General features: G+C 32.8%; 1 protein-coding gene and 2 pseudogenes across 2 annotated transcripts; 2 read left to right on the forward strand and 1 right to left on the reverse strand.

The window, feature by feature from the left end:
- Positions 1–2,237, forward strand: LOC114387233 (annotated as a pseudogene).
- A 5,490-nt stretch (positions 2,238–7,727) lies between these two features.
- On the forward strand, positions 7,728–12,261 carry LOC114387243 (probable methyltransferase PMT4). 2 transcript variants are annotated; one of them, XM_028347388.1, is made up of 10 exons: positions 7,728–7,885; positions 8,093–8,916; positions 9,090–9,225; positions 9,399–9,639; positions 9,847–10,072; positions 10,223–10,383; positions 10,492–10,795; positions 10,887–11,019; positions 11,300–11,504; positions 11,933–12,261. In XM_028347388.1, the coding sequence occupies exons 2-9, from the start codon at positions 8,405–8,407 to the stop codon at positions 11,447–11,449; spliced, it is 1,863 nt and encodes a 620-aa protein (XP_028203189.1). In that variant the 5' UTR covers positions 7,728–7,885; positions 8,093–8,404; the 3' UTR covers positions 11,450–11,504; positions 11,933–12,261. The 2 variants fall into 2 exon arrangements, with proteins under 2 accessions (XP_028203189.1, XP_028203198.1); XM_028347397.1 differs by lacking the exon at positions 7,728–7,885 and adding an exon at positions 7,908–7,981.
- A 1,791-nt stretch (positions 12,262–14,052) lies between these two features.
- LOC114387254 lies at positions 14,053–15,809 on the reverse strand (annotated as a pseudogene).
- Between the last annotated feature and the right edge of the window lie 1,221 nt (positions 15,810–17,030).

The following is a 17,030-nucleotide window of genomic DNA, read 5'->3' on the forward strand; positions in this document are numbered from 1 at the left end:
AGAAACATAACAAAGAGAGGAAAACACACGAACCCAACATAGAACAAACAAAGCAGTTGAAGATGGAGCACGACGAAGACGAAGTGCCACCTCTTGCTGTTCAGATTCAAGGGAATGATGATTCCGTTTATCAGCGATCTTCTTCTGTTGGGGTCACTCTCATCACCGGTTATCTTGGTGCGGGCAAGTCCACTGTAAGCTTTCTAAACCCTTTCCGTTTCTATGCCATCATTTCAAACACCCTGTCATTTTTCTGCTCATGATTCACTCTAAATTTTCCATTTTTTCTAATCTTTGGCCAATTGGGTAGTTTAAAATTGTGTGCTTTTTCACTTTGGAATGGTGATATGATGTTGTGACTGAACCATTGGCCTTTCAGCTAGTGAATCATATTTTGAACACGCAGTATGGGAAGAGGATTGCTGTCATTTTGAATGAGTTTGGTGAGGAAAAAGGCGTGGAAAGAGCGATGATCAACGAAGGGGGTAAGGGTGCACTGGTTGAAGAATGGGTTGAGCTTGCCAATGGGTGTATATGTTGCACTGTCAAGCATAGTTTGGTTCAAGCACTTGAGCAGCTTGTTCAGAGAAAGGAAAGGTAAAACACGAAAACACTTCAAGTTTTCTGGTTAATTTGAGGAATGGAAAATTGAAGCAACAGTTATGAGCTATGGCACTTAATGTTGCAGTTCACTTTCATCTAACCCCGTTTTCATTTTTTATCATGAATTGATGTGGTGTTCAGCAAAGTGGGTCAACTTTGCTGCATATTTTGGCACAATTAAGCACTTTTTTTTATTATTAAGTATTGTGTGTCCTTAGGCTTGACCATATATTGCTGGAAACCACTGGATTGGCAAATCCGGCTCCTTTGGCATCTGTTCTATGGTTGGATGAACAGTTGGAATCAGAAGTGAGGCTTGATTCTATTGTCACAGTAAGTATCTTTCTTGGGTGAAATTCACTATAATTTACCGTCTTTTGGCATGAACATTGCTGTATTTTTCTATATTTTGTATTTTAATTCATTCTCTAGAATTTTCTGTATATCAAGACATTTGCTTATAGTTGTTTTATTCCATGCCAAACAAAATGAAGCTGTGCTAGCTATTGTCTCAAGCAAAATTGTCATTATAGTTTTTGCAGACTTAGGTGGGCCATGGTTTTTGGAGACTGTCCAAGAAATAATTTTCTCTATAATAAGACATTTGCTTGTAGTATTTTATTCCATGTCAAACAAAATAAAGCTGTTTTAGTTATGGTCTCCAGCAAAATTGTCATTTTTTTGTGTCTAAGAAATAGTTTTTGGAGACTGAAGCGGGACATTGTATAACACCTGTCTTTTATCATGTTAAATTTTGTAACTCTTCCACTTTGATGATGATAGATGCATTTCTTTCCTTGGTATATAATGGTTTGTAAATCATGGCCACTTTTCTAATTGAGTATATGCTCGAGTAGGTGGTGGATGCTAAAAATTTGCGCTTCCAGCTTGAAGAGCATCGTGGGTCATCTTCATTTCCTGAAGCATATTTTCAGATAACATTTGCGGTAATTATTTATTATATTAGCTGGATATTGGATTATCGGTTCTTATTGATAATATGATTCTCGTTTCCTCATTTGATAGCTGCCAGAATTTCAAAGATTGATGATAAGGGAAAAAATAAAGAGGGAAAATTAGAAAATATATTTCATTAATGAGACTCTTAAGTAATTGTTATGTATAACATTGACCTTATACCCCTATTTATATTAATTATTTAGGTCAGGTAATGGCATAGCACAACTAGTACAAGTGTTTAGTGGAATCGGGTACTGAAGAGCTAATTTTTTGCTGCTTGTTACAGGACATTATAATTCTTAACAAGGTTGATTTGGTATGTGCAGAGAGCTCTGGAGAAACTTGAGGAGGAAATACATAGCATTAACTCTCTTGCAGAGATAATACATTCTGTCCGATGTCAAGTTGAATTGTCTAAGATATTGAACCTTTGCTGTTTCTCTTTTCAGCGTGCCACACATTTAGAGGCATTATTAGAAGAAAGTCGTTCTTTGTCTACCAAAAAGCTTCGTGATAGTGGCGTGAGAACCTTATGCATGTATGAGACACGGTCGATTGATCTTGATAAGATATATATAATGAGACCCATCAAATGAGAAGGTTTTTGTTGTATGAGGGACAAATATTGACCATTAGATCTTATCATGAATGATTAAATTTAAAATATAAAAAAATGTATAGCTTTACGACCAAGATTTGCTCCTCTCACTCTTGTAAAAATAAACTTTTCACTGAATACATCCACACACACGGAAAATGTTAGTTTTGTTAGCAAAGGTTCTTCTATTTGTTTATTGTGTATTATTGTTAAATCATTTTTTTGTAAGAAAAACTTGCAGGCAGTGAAGGAACTTTATGAGATTGTTCCATCTCTCAAGTGGGAAAAGGAAGAGAAACGCATAAATAAGATAGTCTTTATTGGTAATTTGATCTACTTTTTCTAGTTTTAACACAAAATTTGAGGAAGTGAAAAAGGCCTTCTTCAGCTTGTTAACATTCTTCTTCTTCTTTTTCTTTCTGAATGACAGGTCATAGTCTAAAAGAAGATATTCTAATTAACACCTTTAGAGATCGTGCAACGTATTGAGCTGTATTTGCTCCCATTGCCTGGGTAACAGTTCAATAATCAATGATTTGATGATGATTTTAAGTTTCAATCAAATCACGATGTGTTTGAAACATAGGCGTTTTTTAAATCACATTCATAGGCTAAGTTTGAAGTGTCAGCTTGCTGTATACATAATAGTTATAGTTGACTAATATTCATAAAGACTTTTAGGACAAATACACAATTGTGAAGCTTCAAGCTTGCTACTTTTAGGTGCTATTAATCGGTTTGTTTGTAATAGTTTTTTTTTTGGTGAATCACTTTTAAAAAAAATACTTTTTTTTTGGTTGTTCTTGTGCTTATTTCAGTTTTTTTTTAAATAATTAGAATCTATAGAAAAAATAAAATCTGATTAAAATTGAAAGCTATTTTGAATAGTTTCTCATAAAGTCACATTAAAAAAAAGTGTTTTCTTCGATTGTAAATAAGGTTTAATGTCTATAAACTGATCATGTAAAGTTAATATATTTATTATACATGATGAATTATGATTATGTAATCGTAAAATTTGTTACAATATGTAACTTTTTTTCCTCTTGTAAATAAACATAAATTAGCTTTTTTTTCTTTAAAAAAAGTAATTACTATTTTGCATCAAAATTATTTTTTAATCTGTAGCAAATTGGCCTTTGGTTTGACAAAATGTTTTCTATTTTTATTTTTTAGTGGTGATATTTTAACATTCTTTTATTTTTAAAAACACCTCACCAAAATATTTATCTTTATCTCTTTTTATTTCACTTCATATAACTCATTATACTTATATTTTTCTCTATTTTCTTTCTCTCTCACTAGGTGTGTATTAGTATTTGGGTGTCAAGATATATTTTTCCTTTATTTTTTTATCTTTAATTACAAAAATTGTATCTTGTTTCGTCCATGAATATTGCAGTGGGAGTGACAAATTGGCCCTAGCTTGGGTAATTCATTTACTTACTTTTATTTTACCCATAAAGTTTTGGAGCATTTGATACAGAGAGGTCCATCTTTATAAAGAATCGGTTAATATTGTGTTACAGCAATGTTCTTGTCTTCTTGGTAGGCTTCTGGTTAAGCATTATATTATTTATCGCTTAGATTTTTGTGGTGTTATGAATTGGAGTATGTTATTAATTGTGTTTGTGTGTGTTTACCTTAGAATGTGCATCATTTACTTAAAGTAGTAATATATAAAGCTTTTAATCGGTATAATTCATTCATTCAAATGTTAAACCTGCCAATGCGGTAGGTAAGAATAGGTCCATCATTCTTCTGCCTTTTTTTTCCTAGTGGTTCATTAACCAAACTTAATAACAACCATTTGGATTTGGTGAATCTGTAGCTTCTAGATTCTACAATCAACAACAACCGTTACCTACAACATCAAGTGAAGTGAGAAACAAGTAATGCTGCTATAAAATACTAGTACTAAGCACCATGTTTACTTTTTCTTTATAACAATGAGATGAAAACCATTGATGGCGAATATGATTATGTGTTATTGTGTATATTAAACTTGAGCCGTTCAAAATATTTTAATACTAAGATTTGAAACAGATTTTATTTTGAGGTATTGGTCTTTTCTTTTTAAAGATGTTTAACTTTCACAAATGCTACCTAGAAATCTAACTCTTTTAGTAATGTGCCAACCTATAACTAAATTAAATGCGCATGCACATAAAGTAAATGTACAAAGTACTACAAATTATTTTTTCTACGGTTAGCTTTAACTAACAATGCGCAGAGGGGTGGGTGGGAACAAACTTGAGTAATACTACTATATACCTTCAAGATTAATTGTTATACTACTATAGATTCAGTTTAACTTATTTTGAAAAAAAAAATAATACTACTAATTAATTTTGTTTTCAATTTTCTTTAGAAAACCTTTGGAAATTTTAACTTGGATGTTGATCGACTTCTTGCGCCGGCAGTGTCTTCAACTTAAATTTTAGTATACTTAATTAAGATGGAATCATCAGCTAATTAGTAAAAAAAGCCATAAAGTCAATGTATAAATAAAAATAGGCAACTGTTGTAATAAATAAAAATAACACTAGTCAAACACTTTTTTAATTTAGTTGTACATACGATATTTTAACTTAGGCGTTCGTGGTGGTATGCTAGTCAAAAAAGGTTATACTTCTTTAACAATGTTGCCTGTGTAATGAAATACTAGCATACCACAAAAGCATAAGTTAAAATTTATAGTAACACGTTTCCTTTTAAATGTGAAAGATCATGGTCTGGACTCTAAGGATTAGGCCGTCCAGATTAATATATGAGTTGTATTTCAAATTTTAAAAGTGAGTATATTGAATTGATTTTTTTTAATTATGTTATTGATATGAAATATTTATTAATTTTATTAATGATTAATCTTTTTTGAAAAACTTGTTTGATCACCTTTTATATGATTCTTTTCTATCAATTATGTTATTTTTATTTATAATATTTAAATTAAAAATGTTATTTAAGAAAATTAAATTCAGTATCATTCGAATTAATAACTAATAACTTGATGGTGAATTGAATTCTTTGAATTCAAACTATTATGAGGGACGATAGTAGTAATTATAAGGGTTGGGGTCTCACCAGTTATATGGATTTCATAGGACCTTTGTATTTATATCTCTCATACTGGAAAATTTCAGTAAATGAAGAAGAGTTTTTCCCTACATATAAAAACATTTTGATACATAAGTTAACCATGAATTTTATAAAGAGTACAATTTTAATAATAAATATACCTGAAACGCTTATGCAAGTCATATATTTTAATACTCGGGGTCCATGATACAAAGAGATAACTAATGTTAGTTTTAGAGTAATCGTAAAATGACTTTAATCCCGTATATAATTGGCCATGATCTATGTAAACTAAGAGTAAAGTATATATTATTTATTCTAAAAATTTCCCACAAATTTAAATTAATTCAATTTTAGAGCTGATAATTCATTAGTTTGATTATCCGTTGATATAAAAATTCTCAAACACGTAGTTATGATTTGGTTGTATTTAAATTAAAAAGAATCGAGAAAAAATTTCAAAAATTTATATAGATTCCACATCTTAAAAATATTATTTTAATTTAAATATTTCTTTTCAGTTTTATTTTTCTCTTCTACCCCACGTAACCAAACTATAAACCTAATAATCAGTTAATTTCTGCGAAACATAACTTACAATGACAAATCAGCACACATAAATTTCAAATATATAAAATGTGAGCAACAAAATATGTGATTGGGTGGCACAAAAATATTGCCCCCATTTAGCCCAACATGTACACGTATTTATTCATTTATTAGACGTCCATTTCACTGACAGCAAGATCACCAAATGCACTAAAATCAAGACGCCAAGTTGCCGTACCTTTGCCAACTTGGTTTCTACTATACTACATTTTATACAATTCTTTTGATATAGTAAATCTGGAAAGACTTTGTTGCCACCCAATTTTATAAGTATTTTGATGAAAAATAATAATAAAAAAAATCATACAATTATTTTTCTAAAAATTAAAATAATTTAGTATACCTGTGAAGTGATTACAATGTTTTAATTGTCGTTTAAGATTTTTTTACTAAATTCTGTTAACCCTTTTTTCTTTGAAAAAAATTCTTAAATTAGTACAATCATGTGGTTAACCCTTTCTTTAATGACTAAGTTTATCATAATTTTTTAGTTACTATATTATAGATTTGAAATATTCGTTATCTTTGTTAATAATTATTCTCTACTGAAAACTTTATTAGTTATTTTTATTGAAATCTTTCATTGTAGTTAACTATGTTTTTTTTTTCATCCTAGTTTATCACAATTTTACTTTTACATCAAGTTTTTTCTCCACTTCTAAAAGAAATATACAACAAGAAAAATCACTATAAAATAAAATTCATATATTAATGAAAAAAATAGTTAATAGTTTTATTTTTATTGATATGATTTTTAATTAATTAAAATATATTATTAATCTAGTATATATTAAGTTGTATTAACATGATAGGTCATATTACTAAATAATTTTAGTAGTATAAAATAACATATATTATTGATGAATTATTTTATTAATGTGCTATATCATATTATTAACATTGATTTATAAATTTTATGTTAATAATTTAAATTTTGTTAGACAAAATAATTATCTAATGCATTACTGCTATTGTCTACATTTATCGAACATAATACACTGCATCTATTGTAATTTATTCTTTTGATTCCATGTTTAGGAACATTAGCAAATGAGTGTTTAAAAGAGTTTGGAAGAAATTTATTTAATTTTATAAACATAATTTAATCTATTTATAATTTTTTTTAATTTATTTCAATAAACTTAACAATTAAATATCATATAAGTTCTTATACAATAAATTTATTTAATTAATATTAAATTAAAATATTTATCAAAAAATACTCTTTGTATCAAAATAATAGTGTAAAATCAGAATTTAAATTTTTGTTAAATAGAAAACAAGAGGAGTCAAGGGAAAAGTTAAAAAATAAATAAATTATATGTTAGTTTGTCCAAATTTGTACTTCTTGTACCCGTTTTGGGTCATATTAATAAATTTATTTTCCGTTGTTTAAAAAAAACATTTTTTTCAGGAAAAAAAACGTTAGAAAGGAATATTTTCAACAACTAATTTAATCGCTAGCTCGTTTTAGTGTGACTATTATAACTTAACCACAATTTGATTTTTTTAACAACAAAGTTAATCAAATGTAATCCTTTTTAGTTATTTATGCTACCCTAGTTACTATTAACTTGGATAAAAAAAATTATTAAAATGAAAAGTGTATAATTAAATACGGATATTGTTAACAAGTGTTTTATTGATAGCGGAAATAATTATATAAAAATATTTATTAATTTCTTAATCAATATCTTCAACGACCTTAAAATATTAGTACTAATTTATTTTGATGATAGACAAATTATATACTGCACCTTTTCAAAAACATAATATATGTTCCCTAACGTTGAAGCTACGTAGTGAGATAGTAAAAACAATCATTAAAGAACAATTATTCCTTGTTCGTTTTCGGTTACCCAAAACATTTATGAATGTTTATTGCTTTTTTCTCTCTTATGGTTCTGTTTTATGAATGATTGTTGGCATATAAATGCCAAAAGACAAACATGACATCACAACAAAATTGGACTCAATTCCATCAATTTTTGCTTTATCAATCAATCTCACTCTCTTCTTAACTAACTCAACTTCTTGGTACCAACTAAAACCCTAATTGTCCATTTCCCTTTGTCTTTTCTCTTTCCCATGTTCTTTTGCACTTAATTATTTAACACCTTTGATCTGATCTGTGTTAGTTTTAATTTTTTTTTTTGTTATTCTGAGATTTTTTATTTTCTTTATGTGAAATGGGTGTACATTGATTGATGGATGGATCGAATCTCTTTTGAATTTGTGTTGCAGGTGATCTGATTGGTGCTGTCAGAATTGGGTTTGATTCAGAATTGGGACTTTGGATTCAGAAGTTTTAGCCCCTCTTTTTGCAGCATATTTGGGGTCTTGATGAATCCATTGACATTCCTTCGTTATTGGGGAAGGAATGTGAGCTATTGTTTCAATGCTTTAAGGGATAGTGAGGGTTTCATAGAATCCTGTGTTATGTTATGATAGGTTGTTGTGGCTTTTCACTTTGCTTGCTGCTCTTGGAAATCTGGGTTGGTGGAATTTGGTGTGGGTTTTGAATCTTTTTGTCAAAGGAAGTTCAAGGATTTGGACATGAGAAGCTCTTGGTTCAATAAATTGTCAATCATTATTGGCCCTAGACCTCCTGTGAACTGGTTATTCTTGTGGCTAATGAGTCTGCTTGTGCTGATTGTTGTTCTTGGTTCATCTTCTTCTAATATTGTTGATCCGGCACCTCATATTCCTGTGTCTCTCATCTACACAAACTATAGGAGGGTTAAGGAGCAGGCGGCGGTTGATTATTTAGAGTTAAGGTCCGTGGCTCAGGGTGTCTCTAGACAAAGAGAATTTGACCTTTGTGGCAAGGAAAGAGAGAATTTTGTGCCTTGTTACAATGTTTCAGCCAGTTTGTTAGCAGGGTTTAAAGACGGAGAGGAGTTTGACCGGCATTGTGAACTGTTAGTTGAAGCAGAGAGGTGTTTGGTTCGCCCTCCTAAGGAATATAAAATTCCCTTGCAATGGCCAACTGCCAGGGATGTCATATGGAGTGGAAATGTGAAGATAACCAAAAACCAATTTCTTTCATCTGGAAGTATGACCAAAAGGTACTTCTTTCTCTATGTTGATTACTAGAGCGAATCTTTGGGCCAAAATAGTGTTTTGGCCATAACAATTGACTGCTTATAGAAAAGCACTCCAGTTTTTGCAAGGAGTTTGTCGATTCATTAATAATGAATAAGGTTTTTCTATTTGTATAATTTTGCAATGAATTATCTAGGTTAATGCTTCTAGAAGAGAATCAAATTGCTTTCCACTCAGAGGATGGACTGATCTATGATGGTATGAAAGATTACTCTCGCCAACTTGCAGAGATGATAGGGTTGGGAAGTGACTATGAGCTTCCTCAAGCTGGTGTAAGTCTTCCATTTATCATCATTTCGCCTTTGGGGAACATAATGTCTGACAAGGCTGATTTTTGTGCAAAATGGTTTAATGTTTAGTAAAGTCTCTTTTTTCATTCTCTTTAAGGATTTTGATGTTTTTGTTGCATATTATGTGACTGCTCTATATTATCACTTTATGGCAGGTTCACACTATACTAGACGTTAATTGTGGATTTGGTAGCTTTGCAGCTCATTTGGCACCTTTGAAAATAATGACAGTTTGCATTGCTCCATATGAGGCAACAGGTAGCCAGGTTCAGTTGGCCCTTGAGAGAGGCCTTCCAGCTGTGATTGGCAACTTCATTGCAAGACAGCTTCCATATCCTTCATTATCATATGACATGGTTCATTGTGCTCAATGTGGCATCATTTGGTATGAAAAAGGTAATTATATTATATTATTGTTAATGGGTATTCACAAGTCGTATTTGCTTCCTAGGTAGTAGACTTCACTGTGGATTATTTGTTTAAAAAAAAACTACTTCCCTCTTCTTTCCTAGTTGCCTGCTTGCTCTATACTATAGCTAATAACGTTTAGCTTCTTTATTAACTGTCTTCCTTTTTGCTCTCTAACATTGACATGTTGAACAGATGGAATGTTCCTTATAGAAGTTGACCGTGTTCTTAAACCTGGAGGATACTTTGTGTTAACCTCACCCACAAGCAGGTCACAGGGAAGTTCATCACAAATGAAAAGGAGGAACATGTTGATGCCAATGGAACAGCTGACCCAGAAACTCTGTTGGACTCCTCTAGCTCAGCAAGATGAGACATTCATCTGGCAGAAGACTGCTGATGTTAATTGCTATGAATCTCGGTAAAGAAAGTTGCTAATATTGTCTATAGACTGTTTATTTGAGATTACTAATGTTGACTACCTTTAGCTCTGCTAAAGGCTTGCTCCATGGGTCTCTTGAAGTAGTCTGCTACCATAATTCTTTTAGTGACATGTTCCCTTACACTGTAGAAAGAAGCATGCTATACCATTATGCAAAGAAGATGATGATGCTCAGTCGTATTATCGGCCTCTTCAACCATGTATAAGTGGGACCTCTAGCAAGCGCTGGATTGCAATACAGAATAGATCCTCTGGATACGAATTGAGTTCAGCTGAGCTTAAAATGAATGGAAAGTATTGTTTGTAAAGGCTTTCATATCATTTGCTTTACCTCTTTCTAACTTCGTTCACATTTTGTACTGCTTTGTCTTTTCATTGACATCTCTCTGTTATAGCAGGTGTTCAGCCTGAAGATTTTTTTGAAGACTTGCAATTCTGGAGATCAGCTCTCAAGAACTATTGGTCTTTGCTTACACCACTAATTTTCTCTGATCATCCAAAGAGACCAGGAGATGAAGATCCATTACCTCCATTTAACATGATGCGTAATGTGATGGACATGAGTACTAAATACGGGGGGTTGAACACTGCCCTTCTAGAAGAGAATAAATCAGTTTGGGTCATGAATGTTGTTCCTGCCACTGCTTCTAATTCACTTCCTTTTATACTAGATAGAGGTTTCGCTGGTGTTATGCATGACTGGTAAGTTGCTTTTTATTCTTGGTCTAGGCAAGTTGTGGAAACTCTTGTGAAATAAGTGGTTGATATATGTGATCTGGTGATTGATCTTTAGGTGTGAACCTTTCCCCACATACCCTCGGACATATGATATGCTTCATGCAAATGGACTTCTTTCTCATCTCACTTCAGAGAGGTGCAGCTTGGTGAACTTATTCTTGGAGATGGATAGAATACTGCGTCCAGAGGTACACTGTCCCCTACTGTCACAATTATTTGTGCTGGAACGATCAATGTGATAACTTGATTTTTCTATTATGCATAATTCAAACTTTACATTTATTAGCAGAACAATTATGAATTATCTGACACCCTCTTTCCCAAGTATTTGACAGTCACTCATGCATGCTCACTTGTTGGTGTGATGCACAATCTTGGATTCTTTTTTGTCTTTTTGAAATAAAAGGAATTGTCTGAGTCAATGATCTTTGAAACCTAATATTGGTATAACATTACATGGCTTGGTAGGGATGGGTCATTCTTTCTGATAACATGGGAGATATAGAGATGGCTCGCACACTTGCTGCACAAGTACGTTGGGAAGCAAGGGTAATCGACCTTAAGAATGGCAGTGACCAGCGGCTTCTTGTTTGCCAGAAACCATTTCTGAAAAAATGATTGGATTGGCTCTATTATGTCTTACCCTGGCGGATGAACACGCTGTTTTGCTCTGGTAATTCTTCTTAACTTCTACTGTACTTGGTGAGAGGACTGTAGGTGGCATTTAATTCAATACAAAATCAAACATTACTGGATGCTGTAAAACTCTAGAACCATGTAGGACATGGGATATGCATTGGTCTTAATGTGAATTCTTTTGTATACTACTATACTAGTATTATGTTTTTGTCAAACTAAGCTTTGATAATGTTGCCTCCAAAATTGTGAGGGATGGAATCTAAGCATCCATGATGACTTTAATCTACAAGAAGCATTGCTACTTTTGAATTATGATGTTTAAGCTGAGAATCTTCCAAAAATCGATTCCAAAAAATATGCAAATTGAATTCTTCTGCAGGCTGTAGCATATCAGAACGTATTGAAACTTAATTACCTTCATACTGAACTGCATTATTTTTTTTGTTTTTGTTTCAATTTCAGGGAATAAATAGATTATTCAGCAGGCACAGGTTGTATATACTGCACGAAGCCTTGACATTTTTCCATCTTCTTGCGCAATTGGGTCGGAGGATTGTGGAGGTTCTTGTTGAACTTAGGCTCCAATTCATTTTATTGGTCAGAGGTGTTTGTAGTAATTCATTCATTTATATCTTTTTAGCAAATTTTTGCTTAATGATTTATTTTATTGAACATTGGAATTTGGACATAAATGTCAACTTGTTGAACAATCACACTGATTTTTATAAGAAAGAATATGAATGGCCACGAAATTTAAAAATGAATTTGAGACTGTAACACAGTTGGAGCCAGTGTTCACCATATGAAGAGCATTTTTCTTTCCTGTTGATGGTATATACAGAGCAATTCTTAATTAAGTATTTTTATCATTCAGGGCAATCCTTTTTGTGAATAACAACAAAAAGGCTCTAGAAGCCTCTAGAGAAGCTAATACAAGCTAGATTTGCATGTATTACAGATAAAATCCGTCACTACCTCAAAAACATGAAATTGACCCATTAACTTCATTCCATGCTTAACCAAACTATCAGCAACTTGGTTAGCTTCATGCACAACACGAACTCAAATGTTATGTCCTTGATGCTAATAGATATTTGGATCCTTTGCACTAGAATATAGGAAGAATGCAAATGACAACAACTCTTAGTTAACAAGTTCAAGGCTACTTGAGAGTTTGACAACACTTTAATCACGGAGACCTCTTCCCAGGTTAATTCAAGACCATATAAACATAGCTCAACTGTTAAAATAGAACACACATCTTTGGCAGAAAATCCGCAAATAAACATGCCATTACCTATAATTTTATAAATAAAAATTAGATGTTTACAAGAAACACAGTAAAGAAAAACAATATATTGGGACTGAGGCAATGCATATTAAAGTATGAAAACAAAGTGATTCATACAATCATTCTTAAACATACAAGCGCATAAGTGTTCATATAAAATCTAAAACTATTTGTCCAAGGATTCTCTCATACATAGGCTCTCATATAGAATGCTTGACTATTTTCACATGCTTCCAAAAGCTTTTAAGACTTGTCCAAATCCAAAATAAATGTCTTTGAGATGATTATCCAAATCTCCCATAGGTAATTTGGGGGTGGTTTGCTAGAGTCTTTCACTCCATTATTTTGGTCTGCAACGTAACCCAGCAGAAAATCATCTTTCTAAGATCACCTGAAGAGTAGTGAGTGCAGCAGTGCCCTTTCATACATTGCTGAATCTTAATAAATGAGCAGCACAGCACCTTCTTCAATCTTCATGTTTGAGAAATGAATTCAACTTTGACACTGCTATTTTCAATTTTCTAATATACATCACATTGCATCTTAGTATCATACCACTTTCAAATTCTGAGATCAGACAAATCAAAATTATATGAAAAAAATGAGTATTGATTGACATTCGGTATATTTTAAAATAAATAAATAACTCACATTTACGAACCTACTTAGAACAAGACATTGTGCTTAAGGAAATTAACAGATTGAAAGGATTGTTACAAATAACCAATTACAGAACCAATACTACCGCTCAAGAAAAAGGTTGATACAAAAGTCAAGAATCCACTCATGCAATAAAGTCGATCCCGTAGGGTTTTAGTATCACTCTACTTGTATTAGAAGTTTAGAAGCAAAAACAAAAAGTAAACCAAAGGAATTGTTATTAATCATTTTAGGTACAAAATTTTAAAGCCTGCATAGTACGTGTTTACTCCAATTACTTAAAATTAATAAAGCTTGATTGACATAAACGTTCCATAAAGGACATGCACTACTGCAGTGATCTTTTGAGGATGGATTATCTTGGAAACAAGAAAGATGTAGATGTCTTTCTACCCAGAGTTGTTTTTTTTTAAATAAATAAATCAATTGGAAACAAGAAAAATGTAGATGTTTTTCTTTTGAGAATTTTATTTTTTTAAATATAAGAATAAGAACAACAAATGAAAGTACACAACTGATCTTCAGAAAGACAGAAACAGTAAAAGGCACATGCTCACCCTAAACCATTATTTTAAATTATTGTTTCATAGAAACCTCCAATAATTGGAGAGAGACATAGGTAGCTTGTATATGAAACTGGAAAATCGATGATGATAGTAATATTTAAGGGCATATCAACCTGAATCATGTGCTCCTTGCAGGTTAGGTTGCTGTTCCTAAGCTTAAAAATGTTAAGATTTTTTATCAATTACCTACTTCATTTCTAATAAACTTTGGTTTTTGACACAAATTTACATAGTGTATAGATTTACACAACCTAATGATATCAGTCATTAGAATCTTCAGTTATTGGACTTCTGTTCCTTCTCCTATCTCTAGTAGCCATCTTCTGCCCATATCTCTCAAGTATATCTGCCAAATCAACCAAACCCACCTCTCTCAACTTCTTTCCCACATCCTCAAACATATGCACACCTTCCTCATTCGAAAAGTAGTGCAAAAACTTATTATAATCAAACCTTGGCACCTCCATTCCTCTGTTCAACACCCTCTCCACATACTTAGTAGCTTCCTTTGACTTCCCTGCCTTCACCATCCCCCCAACAAAAATAGTGTCGAAATTCACAAGCGGATCAGACCCTTTCCTCCCCCTCCTCCCCAAATGCCCTTGCAGCAGCAGTATGTACCTGGGCATAGTCGGCTCGCAACCTCTCCCTATCATCTCCCTAAACACCTGAGTCGCCTCACCGGCCCTCCTCAGCTTCAGAAGCCCCTTTATCAACCCGTGATACACACTCAAATCCGGCGCCTCAATCCCCTCAAAAACTCCATAAGCCTCTCTAACTCTCCTCCTCATTAGAAGCCCATACACAACATCCCCCAACGTCGAGTTCTCAACCCAAACACCCCTCTTGTGCATTTCGACAAACACCTCGTGAGCCTGGGCCGTCATCCCCTTCTTGCACAACCATCTAATCACCAGCCCATAAGTCGAGGCACCTAGCTCATCCATCCTCTTGAACCTCAATGTCTCAAAGAGCCTCAAAGCCTCACCATACTCATTCACGTTAAAAAGGGTCTCCATCATTTTCTCCACAGCATCAACATCAGCCTCAAAACCCTCATCCTCCATCAAGTTCCAAACTTTAGAAGCCTCAACCAAATCACCCTTATCACAATACCCTCTAATCAAATTCCTTTAAGTCACACCATCAGGCCTAACACACTCCCTCAACTTGAAAACAACAAATTTGGCCTCCTCAACAAGCCTACTCTTACACATTGCCTCAATAATCTTATTCAAAGTTCCCAAATTGTATTCACACCCATTAGAATTCACCAAATGGAAAAACTCCACACACTTCTTAAGCTCCCTGGCACCACCCAGAGTCCTCAGGGCAGTGACAAAGGTCTTGTCGTTAACGAAACGACGGCACGCCATGTCGTTTAGAAGGTCCCAGAAGAGGTCGATGTTGCGGGACTTGCCTATCACGTCGAGCATTTTGTTGAAGGAGACGATGGTGTGGGTGAAGTGAGGCTTGGATTGCGTGTAGAGGAAGAAACGGTAAACGGGTCGCCATGAATAGGGGAATTTGTTGCATACATTGAGGAAGAACTCGTGGGTGAGTTGGAACTCGGACGAGGCGAGTTTGGAGGTGAGTCGTGGCTCGGGCGAGTTCTGCTGCTAGTACAGGATGGTGCTGACTCGGAGGAGGTGGTCGGGGTTCACCGGAGAAATGTGGCGGCGGCGGCGGGGTTGGAGGGAGAAGGGGGTTGACAATATGAGCGTGGCGGTTCGCCGGAGAAGAAGCATTACATTCTGGTTTTTAAGCGTTTGAGGTTTTTCTTTTTAAAGGTTTTTAAGCCGTATTTTTTAGAAGTGTTAAAGCAGGTCAACTGTTCATGCTATAAACGAGTTAACTTTAACTCAGCTTACTTTTTGGTGAGCCAAGAAAATCACAAAACCCAAATTATTTTTTTTCTCTAATTTATTTTTTAGATTCATTTAATTTTATTTTTTTAATCCAATCTAGTCCTCTAATTTTTAAAAATAATTTAATTTGATCCTATCATCTAAATTGGATCAATAGTGTTAAGAAATTATACTTTATGTTACTAAATAATTTTAAATTATCACATAATACATATTTTTTAAAACTGTCAGTTTTATATAAAAAAAATTAAATTGAATTAATTTTATAAATTAAGGATCAAATCGAATCTAAATTATAAATTAAGAGGAAAAAGTAATTTAACCAAAAATTAATCATGTTTTTTATATAAAAAAGGTCACATTTTTCTCATAATAACATTCAAATGATTTAAATACAAATACAAATAATAGTATTATAATATTTAAATATCAAGTAATTTAAGATTGAAATAACAATTCCAAATAGAAAGTGTAACACGATAAAGTGATTTAAATAACATCGTTTAAGCATATAATATTATCTTTCAAATAATATGAGCAAGTGATCTACTTACATCAAGGAAGAATACAAGTATTTCTTTTATAAAAATAAATAAATAAATAGGTTAAATAGATCAACTTGACTCAAATTCAACTCAAATCCATTTAGCCTGCTGCTTAAGTGAGTTGAGTTGTTATTGTCCCATAATTGTGAATTCTATTTTTATAATACACACTTCCAGATTCGCTGGCATTCATGATTTGTTGGGTTAGCTTATCGGATTCTGACTCACTTTGACACTTCTATTATTTTTTTAGTGTGTGTGAAGAAAGGAGACTAAAATGATTAAGTTATAAATTAGGGGTTAGAAAAATGTTTCATCATTTGGCTTCTGCCCTAATTGCCTTTGTGAGATTGGAAGAACATACTCGAGTAAAATGAGAATCAAGTTTGTTTTTTATTATGATGATATTGATAAAAAAAAAAATATATTGAAAACAAACCTGGATGGGAGAGTATAACATATCTCTTACTGTAGAAATGAAATTTTAGAAAGTCAGATATATTTATTTGTAAATTGATGATTCAGAATAAAAAAAATTATTTGTTTCTCCTTCATTATTTTTAAATCGTGGGTCCCGTAGGAGTCATGTTCTACTCTCCCACCGTAGTAGACTGCAAGTGAAGTATTTTA

The sequence above is a fragment of the Glycine soja genome, chromosome 2 (assembly GCF_004193775.1).
Source record: "Glycine soja cultivar W05 chromosome 2, ASM419377v2, whole genome shotgun sequence".
NCBI lineage: Eukaryota > Viridiplantae > Streptophyta > Magnoliopsida > Fabales > Fabaceae > Glycine > Glycine soja.

Coding starts and splice junctions, on each gene's coding strand:
- LOC114387243 (XM_028347388.1), top strand. CDS start 8,405: ATGAGAAGCTCTTGGTTCAATAAATTGTCAATCATTATTGGCCCTAGA. Junction 9,226..9,398: donor ATGAGCTTCCTCAAGCTGGT/GTAAGTCTTCCA, acceptor ACTTTATGGCAG/GTTCACACTATACTAGACGT. Junction 10,073..10,222: donor GTTAATTGCTATGAATCTCG/GTAAAGAAAGTT, acceptor CTTACACTGTAG/AAAGAAGCATGCTATACCAT.